This window comes from Rhinoderma darwinii, chromosome 6 (genome assembly GCF_050947455.1).
Source record: "Rhinoderma darwinii isolate aRhiDar2 chromosome 6, aRhiDar2.hap1, whole genome shotgun sequence".
Lineage (NCBI taxonomy): Eukaryota > Metazoa > Chordata > Amphibia > Anura > Rhinodermatidae > Rhinoderma > Rhinoderma darwinii.
In genome coordinates this window covers 34005591-34024201 of record NC_134692.1, presented here as the reverse complement: position 1 = coordinate 34024201, position 18611 = coordinate 34005591, and the positions used below count along the sequence as shown (strand labels likewise).

Here is an 18611-nt window from a genome sequence, read left to right as displayed (position 1 = left end):
TGGCAAGCTTATGCTTATAAACAGAAAACAATTTGAGCACACATTGTAAAGGTATGCGGAAAGATAAGTAACACGGGCCACTGACTAAACAGCAGATGTGTTTCAGACTACCCAAGATTTCCTTTAAAACTTAGACTACCTTGCTGCTTAGTTGCAGCTTCTGATCATAGCTTGCGCCCTAATGGAGCAGAACTGAAAAGCAGCTGCCATTGAGGGAAAAAAAACTGCAGGTAAGTATATATGTCTATATAATAGTGTATTAAATATAATTTCTTTTAAACCTTAACTCTAGTTCTGATTTTTAAAGCTGCATTTTTATTTTACACTATTAAGAAACATTTTGTAACACATTTCATAAAACTTTACTCAACAGGTGAAAAGAAGTTTGTCTGCCCAGAGTGTTCCAAACGATTTATGAGAAGTGATCACCTTGCCAAACACATTAAAACCCATCAAAATAAGAAAGGCATTCATTCTAGCAGTGCTGTATTGGCATCCATAGAAGCTAAGCCTGAGGATACATTGATAACTGCCGAAGGTACAACCCTTATCCTTGCAAACATTCAACATGGGTCTGTATCCGGCCTAGGAACTGTAAATACAGGCGCCAGCGGTCAAGATCTGCTCTCCAATTCAGAGATTCCCCTACAGCTTGTCACAGTTTCTGGAAATGAGACAATTGAGTAAATATCACACAACACCTATTAATTGTGGTTATTTTTATACAGTAGTGAGGAAAAAAAACAAACAAAAACCTTGTTCTTGAGTTCTTAGATATCTTTTTATTGATGTGCAAACTTTTTTGGATTGACAGTAACTTGGTTATACATGACACTGAAATGCCTTACTTTGTATGCTATTCCATAAGTATGAAGAAATGGTAAAATTGCATGGCTTTTGTAGGTACTTTTGGAATCTAGAATTGATGAAATTTTACCATGACACATACGAGTATAAATAATATTGACAGATGGATATGGTAGTCTAACCAAATGCATCAATCCTGTGTGGTTTAGTGTAAAAAATTTAAAATCAAAAACAAGAAAAAATTAAGAACATGTTGGTATTTATCTATTGTAAGATAACAAAGTTGATGGGTAACAAAGAAATTATGTTATGGTATGAAATTTTGTAATTTTCTCAATGACTGGAACTTTTATTATGCATAACTGACAAATCACGTTTCCCAGCACACATAACCTGGCTTCGGTTTCACCACCGCTCACCAACTTACCAAATTAACAACCAATTTGTTTTAACTAGGTGAACCTATGTACACAATTTTAAAAGTTTTCTCTTGTAAAAAAATCTTCAACAAGGTTTTTAACCTGGCAGCAGCCGCTGTCTGGATTGTTTAAAAAGCCATGCGCAAACATTAATTTGCCAAACCAAATCTTGCTAAAGTCATTTAAGTCATGGAGGCAATATAACCAATGTAGAAAGACTTTGTAGGTTGACGCATTTTTGTTTTTTCGAATGGTTAATTGTTATGATTAAGCACCCACGTTCTTGAATACTGGTGGACCAAAAATAGTGAACAGTTTGTCATTCAGCAGCACATCTATCAATCTTGAGTACTCGGACATCAAAACCGTTGTAAATGAAGTAGTCTAGCATATGCAAACATGATCGGAGTCCTTTCCATAGTGACATTATGAGGCATACCAATACTAGTCATGGGTTAAAGGGGAAATTAAAGGGTTGGGTTTTTTCTTTTCCTATTTTATTTTTTATTTTATTTTTTAAACTTAGTTGGTGAATCAGCATTTAAACAGCCTATTTGCTTCTACCCATTACAATTGTATGTATCTAATACATGTACCTGATAAATATGTATATGTTTTTTTTATTATGTTGCTGTATTTTTGTTTTATTTTTTAATAATTGTTTATATTTTCAACTATAGAAAGTGTACAAATACAAAGTTACATTGCAGGTATGTATGGTCTATACCATTTTTTTCTAAGACGTAGCTTAATAAAAATAATAAAATCTGCAGCACCTACAACAGTTCACCTATTTACCGGCTTCGTTTGGGTCTATTTCTTATTGTTATGACCACCTCCGATTTAAAAAAAAAATCTACCTTTAAAAGTGTATGTTTAAAAGTGTATTATAACAGTGTGGTAGTTTAATAAAACACTATTTTCTTTCTTTTGACTTTGCTGTTTTCATACTCGTTGAATATATTTGTCCGTTCGAAATATAAATTAATCTAGCATCATATTCTATTATCACAAGTTTGGCTTCAGCACAGTTGGTGAAGTTAAACTGCCTTTAAATCACTGAATGTATGTATAATAAGAACAAATTATAGATCACACATTTTAGATTGCATTACATTTAATGGCAAGGATTTATTTTTTTTCCTTCAATTACTGGAATTTGATCAGACCAATGACCCCCACTTCCTAAAATAGAAAACTATTAAGTTAATAAAATGTTACTTGTAAAATAGACAGTTAATCAAGAATACCAATTGAATTTATAGTTAAAAGGGTTTTAAAGGGAGGCTTAAATTACCTGCCATAAAAGTCAGATCAGTAGGGATCAGGCATCTGGAGCAGCCATCGATCCTGAAATGGGGTAGACCCATTACCTGAAAAGGTTGCAAAGTTCTGTGGTGCAGATGTTTCTGTAGCAACCATTCCTTTTAATGGAGAGAGATCGAATTCTTGTTCCTCAGATTCATGGTGGTTACAGCTACTGGGCTGACTTCATTTTTTTTTTTTTTTTTACTGCAGGTTTTATTGACCCGGTCAGAAGACCTTAGCTAGACCCCAAAAAGTGTTTCCACCCCAAACGATAGTTAATTAGTTGGTAAACTGTCAAGAGCCTAAGTTTTAGCTACTCGTTATGTTTTCAGATCTTTTTTTTTTTTCTTTTTTTTTTTTTTTTAAATCTTTTCGTTCCATACCATAAAACTTTTTCACATTAATGCTCTGAATGATTCCTACCTTGTTAATCATCATAATCAAATGAGTTGTACTGTCCTATAGATCCAAGACCTGGCCGTCTTATTGTGGGCATGTAAATATAATCTAAAAATATAAGTTCAAACCAGTTTGCAAAATAAAATGTCAAAAGATTTGGTTTGTTAGAATGAGGAGAAAAAACAAATATCTTCAGAAAGTCAAGTAATGTTATGTTGTAGCTGTTTGTGTCCTGAAATAAAACATTCCCCTAGCGTCCTGCCCTCTCCAGCTAATTTTTAGTATTAACTTTCAATTAAATTCTATTGCAAGCCCCAGGTAAAATCCAACTTTTTTCATTTTTTTTTTTGTCACCCCAGTGATTTAATTGAAATATATACACTTTTTAATATTGAACTGTGAACTGTCATTTGTTATGTCAACACTTTTTGCAATCTGATACTCTCATCCAGTTAAAATGTAACAACCTTTTATAAAGTTGCATATGATGTGAAATTGCGTCTTGTACACTCAGAATATGGCTTTTTTTTTTTTTTTTTTTTCCTCCAGGGTTTTCTCTTTATTCCATGTGTTTATTTCTTGGTTTAAAATTATTATATTCCCATGATATTTTCTGCCATTAAATAGGTTAAGATTTGTCTTTGTTTAAAACATAATGCATTTTTTATACTTGCTCCTATGTGTTTCGTTATGGTATATTTCTGTAATATGCATGTAGGTGGAATTTTGCTGCATAGGTAGATTTAAAGAAAAAAATAAAGTACAAATCTGTAAATCTGTAAACGTTTTACTTTATATCGGCATTTGAGTTTTTATTAAATTACTGCGTCATTTCTGATTTTAAACATTTACATGTTTGATTATCGGCTTTTCATGGGGTATAAAGTTGCTTTTGAATTTAATGACTTGAGTGCAGACCATCCATTACCCGTAACCACTCCTGATCAATGTTTCCTTGCAAATATATAGTGAGAGGTCACGGTTTCTTTGTCACTTCTTTTTCCTTGGATGAAAGCTTTGTCTCCTACACCGCTAAAGAAAGTGAAAAACCACTTATTCTAGTGGATCGTTCATTACAAATACATCTTACTATGGAAGGTCATTTGGTATATCTGCCTAGTCTCCTACTTAAAAACAACTAACTTTTTTTTTTTTGTTTTTTACTGGGAATGAATGCCGGGGGAAAAGGCTTAGGCCTCATGTGCACTTCCGTGTGCATTTGAACGGCCGCTAATGACGGTTCCGGGAATCATGGACCACACACACTGATGGCTTCCATGTGCAGTCCGTTGTTTCACGGACCAAATCAATGCAAAGGCTGAGACTGTTCCGTCAAAAACTGCCCTATATTTGACGGAATGGCTGCACGGTTGTGTTAAAACAGAAGTGTGCATGGCCCCATTGAAATTAATGTGTCAGGGTGCTATCTGTTAGAAAAACGGATAGCACCCTGACGAAAAAAAACCTGAAGTGGGCATGAGGCCTAAAGTTAAGTTATATTTTGGTCATCTGGTTTTCTTAATTTTTTTTTTTTATAATTACTAAACATAGAAAATTGAAGGCTATGTACACTTTTTATTTTATTTTTTTTTTATTTTATTTAAAAATATGTATTGTGTGTTTGGTGCAACTTTCTAATTACTTATCAAAAATTATTTTTCTTTTTGAGATACAACTGCTTTGTATTCTGTATACAGAGCAGCTGTATCTAGCGCTGAAACTTCCGGACCTGACAGATACAGGTCTCGGGAGTAGATACAGCTGCTCTGTATGCAGGATACAAAGCAGCTGTATCTCAAAGTTATTCGACGGTTGCGCCAAACACACTGATAAACCTTTTTATAAAAAAAATAATAATATATAAATATATATATTTTTTTACTATTATTTCTCCCTCTAGTTGTACATTGGTGTTTCAGTGGGGTGCTGTGTGCAGAAATACTTACTGATCCGTGCATGACGTCTGTTTTTGGTCCAACGCGCCGCCCGTTTGATCTTTATTCTGACCTGGTCTGGAATTGCTGCGTTTCAGAAAACCGAAACTCAGGCGCTCAATGCATTCCTATGGAGCTTCATTCTGACTCCCACAGGAATTCATTGAGAGCCTGAATTCTGGGGGTCTCAAAAGCAGCGATTCCAGACCAGGTCAGAATGAAAATCACGTGGGCGGTGTTGGACCCGAAAACTACATCATGCACGGATCGGTAAGTATTTCTGCACACAGCACCCCACTGAAACACCAATGTACAAATAAAGGGGGAAATAATAAAAAAAATAAAGTGGAGTGCTTTTTTAAGCAAAAAACTGCCTTTCTCCCTTTTCATCTCCAACGCTCTCCTTTCATCCAATTTATCTCTTATTACAATTTAAAGAGAAATACATGAGTAATTTTTCTGTGTGTGTCCCAGAAGATCAGCCATTACCCTCTTCAATCTGTATCTGGCTGTAAGACAATTGCCTGCAGAATGAGCTCTCTCCCCCAGCTCTGTTTGCAATGATAGACAAATAATGTTACAGCCCTGCCCCCTCGGCCATCTCCTAGCTGAAAATGGACGACATGAGGAAATTAAAGGGTTTGTCTGGTTTCAGAAAATGAAACAAAAATTTGTATAATTTTCTAATATACTTTCTGTATAAATTCTTCACTTTTCAAGATATCTTGTTGTTGAGTAGGAACATTCATTGTTTACTTGGCAGTGGATAAAATTCAGTCCATGATCGTGTGATGGACACAGGTGCTGGGATTGTTAGAAGACCACTCTAAAAAAACACTGTAACGAGCTGTGCACCTGTGTCCATCACATGATCATGAATAGAATTTTATTCAGTGGAAGTAAACCATAAATGTTCCAATTGCATAACCACAAGCAGAGTTCTTGAAATCTGATTAATGCAAAAAGTATATTAAAAAATGATATAACTATTCATACAAAAACATTAAATGCCCTTTTAATGCTTGTATTCTCTGCAACATTGAGACAAGACTGTGTGTTCACGCTCATGCAGAAAATGCTGTAGACTGAGAAACTGTGTTGAGCTTATCTCCTGTTTTTTTTGGGGTGGAGGTTTGTAGGATTAATTTCAAGACCTGTTGTGGTTGCTGATCAAACATGAGATGTCTGTGGGATTTTCAGGCAATTGTACCCGTATCCTTGGGGTCAAAGGACTTTAACCTCCTACATCTCCATGTAAATTAAGAGGCTAATGGCAGCGTGATCCTGTACTGTGACGGGGAACTGAAATAATGCGTTGCCAGTCGCTAAAACACCCTGCACACGTCATACTGAGCGCTGTGCCCCTGAATTCAAAAGCCACATCGGTATTCAGGCAATTTCTAGGGAACCCCATTAATAACATCACAAGGATTCCCTTAGTAGAGGGGGCTTGAAAGCATGCAGATAATACACAATGGGGAAGATTTATTAATGTAGAGATAGGCACATCAAAAAATAATAGACAACATCCTGTTAAAGTTGAAAAAAAAAAATATTTTCTTTGTATAAATATTATAATATACAAAATCACTATAAAAATAGTGCAGAAGTGTAAAAAAAAAGTCACCCCATATGGAGAAGTCTTTTCGCTCAGATAGGCTGGTAAGATGTCTTGTTTTCCGGACTAGAGATCTGGAGGACTCCAGCAGAGACCTACGTAGAAGCAAAGACGGCGTTTGACTAACCAAGGAACAAACCGTAACATCAGTCAGTACACCAAAAAGAAAACATGGTGAAAGGACAGTAGCCAAACGCTTTTTAGAAATGAAACAAAGTTTATGAATTAAAATGGTGTATTCTTGAAGAAATTATGGGAAATGACAACGATTGCGTTAAAACAAAACTACTCCAAAGAGAACTTTTTTGGACACGCACGCACGCTAATCCAATAGGAATGAACGAAATTTGCAACTTTGATATTTTTCTATCAAAAAAATGTTAAGTAAAAAATATATCTTGAACATAAGAATACTGCATTAAAATATATATTCTATATTCACATATTCTGATTACATTTACTGAAGTATATAAATCAGGATATCACACTGACTAGCTACATCTATTATTTTAGAGGATAGAAAATTTAAATAATATTGATATAACTATAATATGTTAAAAAAAACATATATACCTCTAACTTTTATCACGCTTACATTTGAAATCACATAACGATGTTTCTTCTACTCACATCTGTTGACACAATCAGCTGCGTCACTTTCACTATTTAAAGCGTAGCTAAACGTTTGCAGAAAAAAATAATATTTAAACTGCTTGTTCTATGTGAATACATTACTCCTAGCAATTTTTTCACTTCAAAGTACCTTTTTTGCAGCTTTTTTTTATCTTGTGAAACCGTCCACATCTATTTTCTCACACTTCCTGATTGTGGCAGGTGTCTAGGGGCGTGTCTTACTGTGTGAGATGTTACGATTAGGGGGGATTCACACGAGCGTGTATTCGGTCCGTGCGGGCCGCGTGGTTTTCACGCGGCACGCATGGACTAATACAAGTCTATGGGGCAGTACAGACAGTCCGTGCTTTTTGCGCAGCGTTTGTCTGCTGCGCAAAAAGCGCGACAGGTTCAATAACTCTGCGTATTTCGCGCATCACGCACCCATTGAAGTCAATGGGTGCGTGAAAATCACGCGCACCACACGGAAGCACTTCCGTGGGACGAGCGTGATTCGCGCAACAGCAGTGAAAAGGATGAATGAAAACAGAAAAGCACCACGTGCTTTTCTGTTTCCAAGCATCCAAACGGAGTGTCTTTGCGAGGAGCGAACCCCGACAACCGAGGCAAACTTCACCGGGTTCGGCCAAACTCGTTTTGGCCGAACCCGGCAAAAAAATTTCCGGTCCGCGACGTCGGGAGAGATTCACTGTGCATGGTGCTGAAAGAGTTAAACTGTTTCAGCACCATGGACAGTGACTTGCGATCCCAAAATACATGAACCTGTAAAAAAAACCGAAGTTCTAACTTACCGATTACTCCTGTCTCCTTCCTGCAGTCCGACCTCCCGGGATGACACTTCAGTTCAAGTGACAGCTCCAGCCAATCACAGGCCAAGCACAGGCTGCAGCCAATCACAGGCTGCAGCGGTCACTTGGACTGCCGCGTCATCCAGGGAGGTGGGGCCCGATGTCAAGAGAGGCGCGTCACCAAGGACGCGTCACCAAGGCAACGGCCGGGAAGTTCTCGGTAAGTAGGAACTTTATCTTTTTTTTTTACAGGTTTTTTCGCTGTTGTGTTCGGCATTCACTGTTGAGGGTGCTGAAAGAGTTAGCTCTTTCAGCACCTTGGACAGTGATGGGCGTCGACAAGCCTCATCTCTATGATGCCGGCTGCGCGAAAATCACGCAGCCGCGCATCAGACACGCATGACACACGCAGCTGTCAAATGGTTTTTGCGCTCGCAAAACGCCGCGTTGTTTGCGCGCGCAAAAACGCAACGCTCGTGTGAATCTACCCTTAGTCTGTATCTTTCATGGGCAGTGAACTCTGAGGTATAACTATAAGGGTATGTTCACACGACAGCGTCCGTAACGGCTGAAATTACGGGGATGTTTTCAGGAGAAAACATCCCCGTAATTTCAGCCGTAACGGCATGTGCAGGCGCTTGAACGCCGCGTCCATTACGGACGTAAATTGGCGCTGCTTTTCATTGGAGTCCATGAATAACGGCTCCAATTACTCCCCAAGAAGTGACAGGTCACTTCTTTGACGCGCAAAAACGCCCGAATTACGTCCGTAATTAGTGTGTGTGAACATACCCTAATACTGTGAGCGGGCACTGAGCTATGCACAGCGCAACACATTATATACAGAGATGTGAATATCTGCACACTCCAGAGGAAAGCAATCAGAGGTTTTCTTTTCACTTTCCCTGGCAAGTGCAGGGAAGATAAGACAGGATCGCAGAGTGATTGGGGGGGAGGGGAGACAGATGGAGCAATCCTAGTCTTCTCTGATGCTAATTAGCAGCTCAGATTAGTGTCCTGAGACGGGGAGAATCACAGAGACCAGTGCACACGGAACTGTGTAGTGTATAGAGGCAGAGAGACCTTCCTGACGTCACGATGGGGTCGTGCACATCTGACGTCAGGAAGGGGCCACCACCCACCTATAATTACAGGCAGCAGAATTCGTACACTGATATACTCAAACGGTGTACGGATTTCTGCTAGCAACAGGAGAAATACAAGAAATAAAATGTGGTAGAAAAGTGTCAGAGTGGCCATTTAAAACACATATAACACAAAAAGGAGCCCAAATTCATTAAAGTATATTACAAAACATTTATATTACACATGCTGCTAGAAAATAAAAAGTTGATAGAACGTTTAGTTACGCTTTAAGCTTGCACCGGATGTTGCCTGACATGCTTGGGAAAGGGGGAGGTCCCCTGAAACGTCAGCACCTGGCGTAGTCAAACGCCGTCTTACCCTCCACGTAGGTCTCTGCTAAAGTCCTCCAGATCTCTAGTCCGGAAAATAAGACATTTTACCGGCCTATCGGAGCGAAAGGACTTCTCCATATGGGGTTACTACACTTCTGCACTATTATTATAGTGATTTTGTATGTTATAATATTTCTACAAAAAAAATATATCTTTTTCCAACTTTAAGGGTATATGCACACACAAAATAAAAAAACCGTCTCAAAATACAGAGCTGTTTTCAAGGGAAAACAGCTGATTTTCAGAAGTTTTTTAATCAAACTCGCGGTTTTTACGGCCGTTTTTGGAGCTGGTTTTCTATGGAGTCTATGAAAAACGGCTGAAGAAGTGACATGCACTTCTTTTTCTCGGCCGTTTTGGAAAACGGCTGCGTAAAAAATGCCCCGTCGGAACAAAACGCAGTTTTTCCAACTGAAATCAATGGGCAGATATTTGGAGGCGTTCTACTTCCGATTTTTCAGCCGCTTTTCGGGACGTTTGCGGCCTGAAAAACGGCTGAAAACACTCTGTGTGAACATACCCTAACAGGTTGTTGTCTATTGTTTTTTTGACGTGCTTATCTCTACATTTTGACAATTTCTGAGATTAGTGAAGCCTCTGTTCAGAGTGCTGTATCCAAACATTTATGGGAATTTGAGAGGAGGGAAAAATTGTGGTAGAAAAAGGTGCACAGGCAACAGGGATAACCGCAGCCTTGAAAGGATTGTTAAAAAGGGCCATTCAAGAATCTGGGGGAAATTCACAAGGAGTGGACTGCGGCTGGAGTCAATGCTTCAAGAGCCACCACACACAGACGTATCCAGGACATGGGCTACAACTGTCTCATTCCTTGAGACCACGTCAGAAGCGCCTTAATGCTCAGTGGTCCAAAGTCTTGTTTTCAGATGAAAGTTAATTTTGCGTTTCATTTGGATATCAAGGTCCCAGAGTCTGGCGGAAGAGTGGAGAGGCATCAATCCACGTTGCTTGCGGTCCAGTGTGAAGTTTCCACAGTCAGTGATGGTTTGGGGGCCGTGTCATCTGCTGGTGTTGGTCCACTGTGTTATAGTATGTCCTGAGTCAACGCAGTCGTCTAGCAGGAAATTTTAGAGCACTACATGCTTCCCTCTGCTGACAAGCTTTATGGAGATGCTGATTTCATTTTCCAGCAGGACTTGGCACCTGCCAAAAGTGCCAATACCTGGTTTAATAACCACAGTATCACTGCGCTTGATTGGCCATCAAACTCGTCTGACCTAAACCCCATGGAGACTCTATGGGATATTGTCAAGAGGAAGATGAGACACCAGACCCAACAATGCAGACGAGCTGAAGGCCGTTATCAAAGCAACCTGGGCTTCCATAACACCTCAGCAGTGCCACAGGCTGATCACCTCCATGCCACGCTGCATTGATGCAGTAATTCATGCAAAAGGAGCCCCGACCAGTGCATATACCATACATACTTTTCAGTAGGCCAACATTTCGGTATTAAAAATCATTTTTAAAATTGGGCTTATATAATCTAATTTACTGAGACACTAAATTTGGGGTTTTCTTTAACTGTTACCATAATCCTCAACATTAAAGGAAAAAAATCACTGTGTGTAATGAATCTATATAATATGAGTTTCACTTTTTGAATTGAATTACTGAAATAAATTAACTTTTTGATGATATTCTAATTAATTGAGAAGGACTAGTATGCTCTCATCAGAGAAGAAGTCCTGACTATTGCATATATATCTGCTGTATTTTCCCGCACCCTTTCTAGTTGAGCCTCCATGTAAAAAAACTAAAATCTTAAGGGTATGTTCACACGGCGGGGGTCCGTAACGGCTGAAATTACGGGGATGTTTCAGCCTGAAAACATCCCCGTAATTTCAGCCGTACCGGCATGTGCAGGCGCTTGAACGCCGCGTCAATTACGGCCCTAATTAGCGCTGCTATTCATTGGAGTCAATGAATAACGGCTCTAATTACGGCCAAAGAAGTGACAGGTCACTTCTTTGACGCGGGCGTCTATTTACGCGCCGTCATTTGACAGCGGCGCGTAAATATACGCCTCGTGTGAACACAAACGTCTGCCCATTGCTTTCAATGGGCAGATGTTTGTCAGCGCTTTTGAGGCGCTATTTTCGGCCGTAATTCGGGGCAAAAACGCCCGATTTACGTCCGTAAATAGGCCGTGTGAACATACCCTAAATGTGTCTTTACACGAGAGAGCCTTGTGTTCCGATGTTGAATCTGCTCAAACTTACCTTTCCCTAGACTATGAAGATGATGGGAATAACCAATATTTCTTTCCTTCTGAGCACATATATCCTCTTTATAAGCGATAAGAAGCTCTATGAATATTGAAGGGGTGATTAAACGTAAAACATTACACGATGAAGTGTTTTGAGGCCTTAGGGTATGTGCACACACACTAATTACGTCCGTAATTGACGGACGTATTTCGGCCGCAAGTCCCGACCGAACACAGTGCAGGGAGCCGGGCTCCTAGCATCATACTTATGTACGATGCTAGGAGTCCCTGCCTCGCTGCAGGACAACTGTCCCGTACTGTAATCATGTTTTCAGTACGGGACAGTAGTTCCACGGAGAGGCAGGGACTCCTAGCATCGTACATAAGTATGATGCTAGGAGCCCGGCTCCTGCACTGTGTTCGGTCCACTACTTGCGGCCGAAATACGTCCGTCAATTACGGACGTAATTAGTGTGTGTGCACATACCCTTAAAACCAAGAGGAAACCGGTTCTCCCCATTAATGAGATCCTTAAAGAACTTTGTTATAATGAGTGGTAGGACCCTGAAAAAAAGGTTAGGGTTATTTAAAGAATTCAAAAATACTCCCCCTTTTTTGATTAGGAAGAAGAACCTAAAATTTGGGATGATTAGTGGCTAAAGTAGTTAAAATAATGGATTTGCCATTCGAAGGCTCCACCCAGTTAAAAGACCCTAAGACCGATTCCCTTTTAAAAAAGATTTGGGAGGCATCCATGATAAACCTTAAAGGGAAGGTGTCATGAAATATATATATTTTTTTATCATATTGCTTTTAGTATGATAAAAAAATAAAATTTATTTATTTGTGTTCGTGTGTTCTACTTTTTACTTTTTTCTTATTTTTACTTCTCTATGGGGGCTGTCATTTTTTTTTTCATCTCTGTATGTGTCGATTAACGGCACATACAGAGATGGAATACAGCACATACAACCCCATAGAGAATGCAAACGGGAGCCATTCCATTCACTGCAGGGTACGGCGTCTGTGTGGGAACAGCGCATGCGCTGCTCCCACACAGACACAAACATAGCTCGTTAGCAGAGTGAAATCCGGCGCCATTTTCATGTGGACCGGAAGCCGCGGCCAGACAGTAAGATGACGACTTCCGGCCGCGGCTTCCGGCCATATGTTCAAGGAAGCGAAGGCGCAAGGCATAGGAGCGGAGGCGGCGGCGGCGGCAGGAGCAGGTAATTTATGTTCGTGTATGTGATGTGTGTATTATGTTCGTGCATGTTCGTGTTATACTGTCTGCTTAGCACTGTATCTAATCCTACACTGTGCATTCGCTCAGAAAATGGCGGCACACAGTGTAGGAGGTTTGAAGATTTGGCGGCACACAGTGTAGGAGGTTTGAAGATTTGCAGCATAAAGCAATGAGGTTGCTTTACCCAGAGGCATAGCTAGGTTCTCCAGCACCCGGGGCAAAGATTCAGTTTGGCGCCCCCCCAACCTCTTTCCCTTTCCCGACATCTCCTTCCCCCTCGCCGTGTTTGTTTTCTCTACCAATCAATGACATGACATTTCTTTTCCACATTTCTTTTTATGTAACTCGAGCATAAAAACATTTGTACATTTTACAATCACCATAGTTCTATACACAACACCAGAACCAAGCTCAGTACGATATATACAGCACCAGAACCAAGCTCAGCACATAAATAAAACACCAGCACAAATACAGCTCTATTTAGTGAAACCCCTGACGTATAGATTCACAATAAATTGTTTCCAGCACCCAGCATGGCCCGAACAATGGTAAGGATATGCTGGGTGTTGCTGTTTCACAAAAAATTATCATAATCATACTACCCAGGGCCGGCCCTAGGATAGATGGCGCCCTGTGCGAAATTATCTTTCGGCGCCCCACCCCATCATTAAAAAAAAAATTCCTCAGGGCCCCCCTACCAAAAATTGTTTTGAGAAAGACAGAAAACGCCTAAGGACAAGCACTCCACTCGTAGGGCATGTTCACACACGTTTTTTGTAAGGCAAAAAAAATCTGCCTCAAAATTCCTTCAACAACTGACTCCATTGTGTGACCTTTTTTTTTGTGTTTTTTCTTAAGCTGTTGAAGCGAATGCAAAAGACGCAAGAAAAAAAGCTCCAAACGAGCGCCGCACTTATCTTCTGCCTCCTATTAATTTCAATTTGAGGTCAGAGGTGGAAACCACTTGAAGACCATCAGCCCCCCACTCACAGAAAAATGACCATCAACCCCCCACTCACAGTAAAATGACCATCAGCCCCCCACTCACAGCAAAATGACCATCAGCCCCCCACTCAGTAAAATGACCATCAGCCCCCCACTCAGTAAAATGACCATCAGACCCCCACTCACAGATTCCCACTGTAGGTAGCGCCACACAGCCCCATGTAGGTAGCGCCACACAGCCCCTTGTAGGTAGCACCAGACAGCCCCCTTGTAGGTAGCACCACATAGCCCCCTTGTGGGTAGCGCCAGACAGCCCCCTTGTAGGTAGCGCCAGACAGCCCCCTTGTAGGTAGCACGACACAGCCCCCTTGTAGATAGCGCCACACAGCTCCCTTGTAGATAGCGCCACACAGCCCCCTTGTAGATAGCACCACACAGCTCCCTTGTAGATAGCGCCACACAGCCCCCTTGTAGATAGCGCCACACAGCCCCCTTGTAGATAGCTCCACACAGCTAGTAGGGAGGGCCGCACAGCCCCCTGTAGGGAGGGCCGCACAGCCCCCTGTAGGAAGTGTCGCAAAGACCCCTGGTAGGGAGTGCCGCACAGCCCCCTGGTTGGTAGTGCCCCACAGCCCCCTGGTTGGTAGTGCCCCACAGCCCCCTGGTTGGTAGTGCCACACAGCCCCCTGGTAGGTAGTGCCACACAGCCCCCTGGTAGGTAGTGCCACACAGCCCCCTAGTAGGTAGTGCCACACAGCCCCCTAGTAGGTAGTGCCACACAGCCCACTGGTTGGTAGTGCCACACAGCCCACTGGTTGGTAGTGCCACACAGCCCCCTGATTGGTAGTGCCACACAGCCCACAGCCCCCTGGTAAGTAGTGCCACACTGCCCACAGCCCCCTTGTAGGTAGTGCAAGGACTACGAAATGAATGATAGCTGGCGGGCAATAGACATTCAAAAAAGGACAACTGTGCAGGAGCACACAAAATACCCAGCTTTCCCAGCTATCAAATAAATGTGGCCGGGGATTCCGTTCCTGGAGCGCTGCTTGATGCCTCTGTCCATATTATGGACAGTGACATCAGGGAAAACTCCTGAGGCGGAATCCACGTCCACAGCGTTGCAGACGCTATGACTGTCGATACCACTCCAGGAGAAGCTCCTGTCGTCTATGTCCATGACGTCATTGGCTTCTCCTGGAGTGGAATCCTTGGTCATAGAGTCTGCAATGCTGTGACCGGGGATTCTGCTTCAGGAGTTACCCCTGATGTCACTGTCCATATATGGACAGAAACATCAAGCAGCGCTCCAGGAGCGGAATCCCCGGCCACACAGGGATTCCGCTCCTTCAGGGAGCTACAGTGGCGCTATCCTGGAAGGGGGGGTGTTTGATATCTACAGGGTGGCACTATAGCAGAGCAAGGGAGGTATCCCCCCTGCTCTGCTGTCTACTAGCCCCTTTGTAGCTGAAGGGAGCTACAGTGGCGCTAGTAGACAGCAGAGCAGGGAGATATCTCCCTGCTCTGATATAATGCCGTCGCTACCGCTATAGCAGCCACAGCAGCTGCTAGCGGCGCCACCGCCCTCATGCCCGGTGTCACCGCTGGCAGCTGCTATTGCTGCTACAGCGGTAGCCACTAAGTGAAGAAGCGCCTGGGTGCGACTGCAGTTAGTGTGTGTATCCCCGCTGGTAGTTGCAACGGCGCGGGGATAACCACACCCGCTGGCGCCCCTCTTGCCATGTGGCGGCTGGCGCCCTGTGCGACCGCACTGGTCGAACATAGCTAAGGCCGGCCATGATACTACCCATCATCTGGCTGCAGATCATACAGTGACTACATTACTGATTAGAGGCAGAATGAACGTTTACATTAGGTGACTCACCGGTGACGTCTCAGATTCTAGTTCTTTTTCAACATCTGGTCCAGACCTCTATGATGGATTTCTCCCGGTCACAGCCCATTTCTGCAGTTTGCCGCTCAGTTGTCTTCAGCTTCTCACTTTTCCAACATTTCTACACCTATAAACAAAGATAAAGTTCTCATTATACCACACACTACGCCCCTAAATATAATAGCGCCATACACTGCACCTCTAATTATAATAGCACCATACACCATGTCCCACACACACACACACACACACACACACACACACACACACACACACACACACACACACACACACACACACACACACACACACACACACACACTGTGCCCCCTATAGATAGTGCCTGCCATAGAGCCCGCTGTAGATAGTGCCCCCCATAAATCCCCCTGTAAATAGTGCCCCCATATAGCCCACCCCTGTTTCTAATGTCCCACAAATAGATCCCCCTATAGTGCTCCACAGATAGCCCACCCCTGTATATAGCCCCCTGTAGATATAGCCCACCCCTGTATATAGTGCTCCACATATAGTCGACCACTGTATATAGTGCTCCACAAATATTCCACCCCTGTATATAGTGCTCCAGATATAGCCCACCCTTGTATATAGCCCCCTGTAGATATAGCCCATCCCTGTATATAGTGCTCCATAGATAGCCCACCCCTGTAGATATAGCCCACCCCTGTATATGGTGCTCCATAGATAGCCCACCCCAGTATATAGCCCCCCCTGTAGATAAAGCCCCCTGTAGATAAAGCCCCCCTTGTAGATAAAGCCCCCTTGTAGATAAAGCCCCCCTTGTAGATAAAGCTCCCCCATAGATAAAGCCCCCCCTGTAGATAATGCCACACACTTTTTTATTACAATAAAATAACAAACTATTCAAACTTACCTTAATCCCGCTCCCACGCCGGCCGTCAGCAATGGAGACCTGCTCTCTTCTGTGCAGGTCTCCTGGGGGTTGAACGAAGCATCTATGAAAGGCACTGATTGGCTTGGCAGGATGACTTTCCCTGTCAGTCAGCGCCTTTCAGCGACGGAAGCACGATACCGCTTCACTCATGGAATAGAGCTGAATGGCCGGGCACAGAATGTACCCGGCCATTCATTGCTTCTAATTGTACCTGTGTCCTATAGACACAGGTACAATTATAGTGCAGGAGAAGGTGGCGCTGGCGCCCCCCTCTAAGTTGCGCCCGGGGCGCCTGCCCCCCCCCCCTAGCTACGCCCCTGCTTTACCACATTGATCATGCTGCAATTTTGGGAACTGCTCCCTCTAGTGACCAGCACATGGAAATTAGAATCTAATTTATAATATTTCCTGACTTGTGAAAAAATTAAAACAATGTGTAATCACTTAAATAATAATTGTTTAACTAAAAAAAAATTCTAGCGACAAATTCCCTTTAAGACTAAAATAGCTTCCACTTCGATAGCCAGAACTCTATATCTGGCCATCTGAGTTAGAAAGCCATCTACAAGGAAAAACTCCCAGAGAAAATTTTGAATCCATCCCTCTCCTGAAATCTGCTAACAGAGTTTTTAGCTGATGCCTCAGGAAAATGCATTCATTTTTCTGCTAGAGACGTGGCGTTTTCTAACCAGGATTTTTGTAAAAATTCTTTGGGCCGAGAAGATGCTGAAAGGGAGGTAAATTGAATGTGGAGAATCTGACCTGGAGCCAATTCTAGAGCAAATCTTAGAAAACACTGGGATGAATTAATGGGACATGATAATATTAGTGTTTTGAATCCAGTGCACACATGAGGGCCCCCTGGTTTATTAAAAGGGTAGCTGTTGTTATTGATTTAATCTTGTATTTCCGATAAGTTACCTATTGGTTTAGGAATCTTAGATATATAATGAGTCTATAAGTCCGTTCGGGTTTTTTCACTAGAAAGAGGAATGAATAATTACCTTTCCCTAGCTGATCCTGAGTAACAGGGGTTACCACCCCCATATGAAGAAGAGATTGTACTTTTTCCCACATCTGTTCCCGGAGGATAGTTGAGATGACACCTGAAATTCTCCACATTGTCCAAGACCCACTTGGTTTGGGTGATTACTGCAATTCATGGACAAAGGAACAAAGCCCCCCACCCCCACTTTGGCATCATAACTTGCCTTCAGATCGCTTCCCAGTTTTTTGGCTAAGATCAAGTGTAGTATCCGTTCTTATCGGAGGTCCGTAATCATCTCTAACGGTGGCTTGCAGGGCCATCGTTGGGGGATGTCAGAATGCTGAAGTGAGGTGTAGAGAAACACACAGTCGTATGCTCGGGTGTACGCATTTGTTTTAAAGGTACCATTTGTAGGTGACCGGGCAACTGCTGGACCGATGCCAGCAGGTCAGGTAGTTTGAAAGCCAGAGTTGCTAACAACCCCAGGGCTGGTGACCCTGGGGCGCCCTAACCCAGTGGGTTCCCACCCCCAGTAAGTGAGGCACATTTGCACGCACTTTTCTTTCACCCTATTTGAGCCCACACCTTTATTTGTCCTGCCTCTTGGCTGGGCAATGAGGAATTTTTATACCTGGTGGATGTCTAGGATATATCACAGCGCACATCCACTTGGGGAGAGAAGGTGCAAATTAGTCGGAGGCACCAAGGTACATACTTGGGTGGCAGACCAGGTAGAAGCCTAGAAGTGTTGTTGGGTCTCCCTAAGCTTCGGCGAGGGGGAATCATCGATCCTTTGGGCCTACGGTTTGGAGGGTCGGTGAATGGTTATGCGGGGCTTCTCTTCTTTAGGAGAAGGGCTGTGATAGACCGCATCCTTGTGCACTTTTTGTGTGGCACCTCTGCACTTTTTATGCGCTTGTGTGATAGAAACCACGACTCTGGCTTTCAATGAAAAAAAAAAAACTACATAAACCTTGCCTTCAGATTTGTTATTACTGGAGTTAAGGAGAA

General features: G+C 42.5%; 1 protein-coding gene across 6 annotated transcripts in view; it reads left to right on the top strand.

Moving 5' to 3' along the window:
- Positions 1 to 2160, top strand: part of SP3 (Sp3 transcription factor) — a 41080-nt gene extending 38920 nt beyond the window's left edge. For all 6 annotated transcript variants that reach the window (XM_075829478.1, XM_075829480.1, XM_075829481.1 and 3 more), the window contains one exon: positions 374 to 2160. In XM_075829478.1, the coding sequence (XP_075685593.1) occupies positions 374 to 687 (314 nt within the window). In that variant the 3' untranslated portion in view covers positions 688 to 2160. The remainder of the gene's footprint in view (positions 1 to 373) is intronic.
- Positions 2161 to 18611: the final 16451 nt, after the last annotated feature.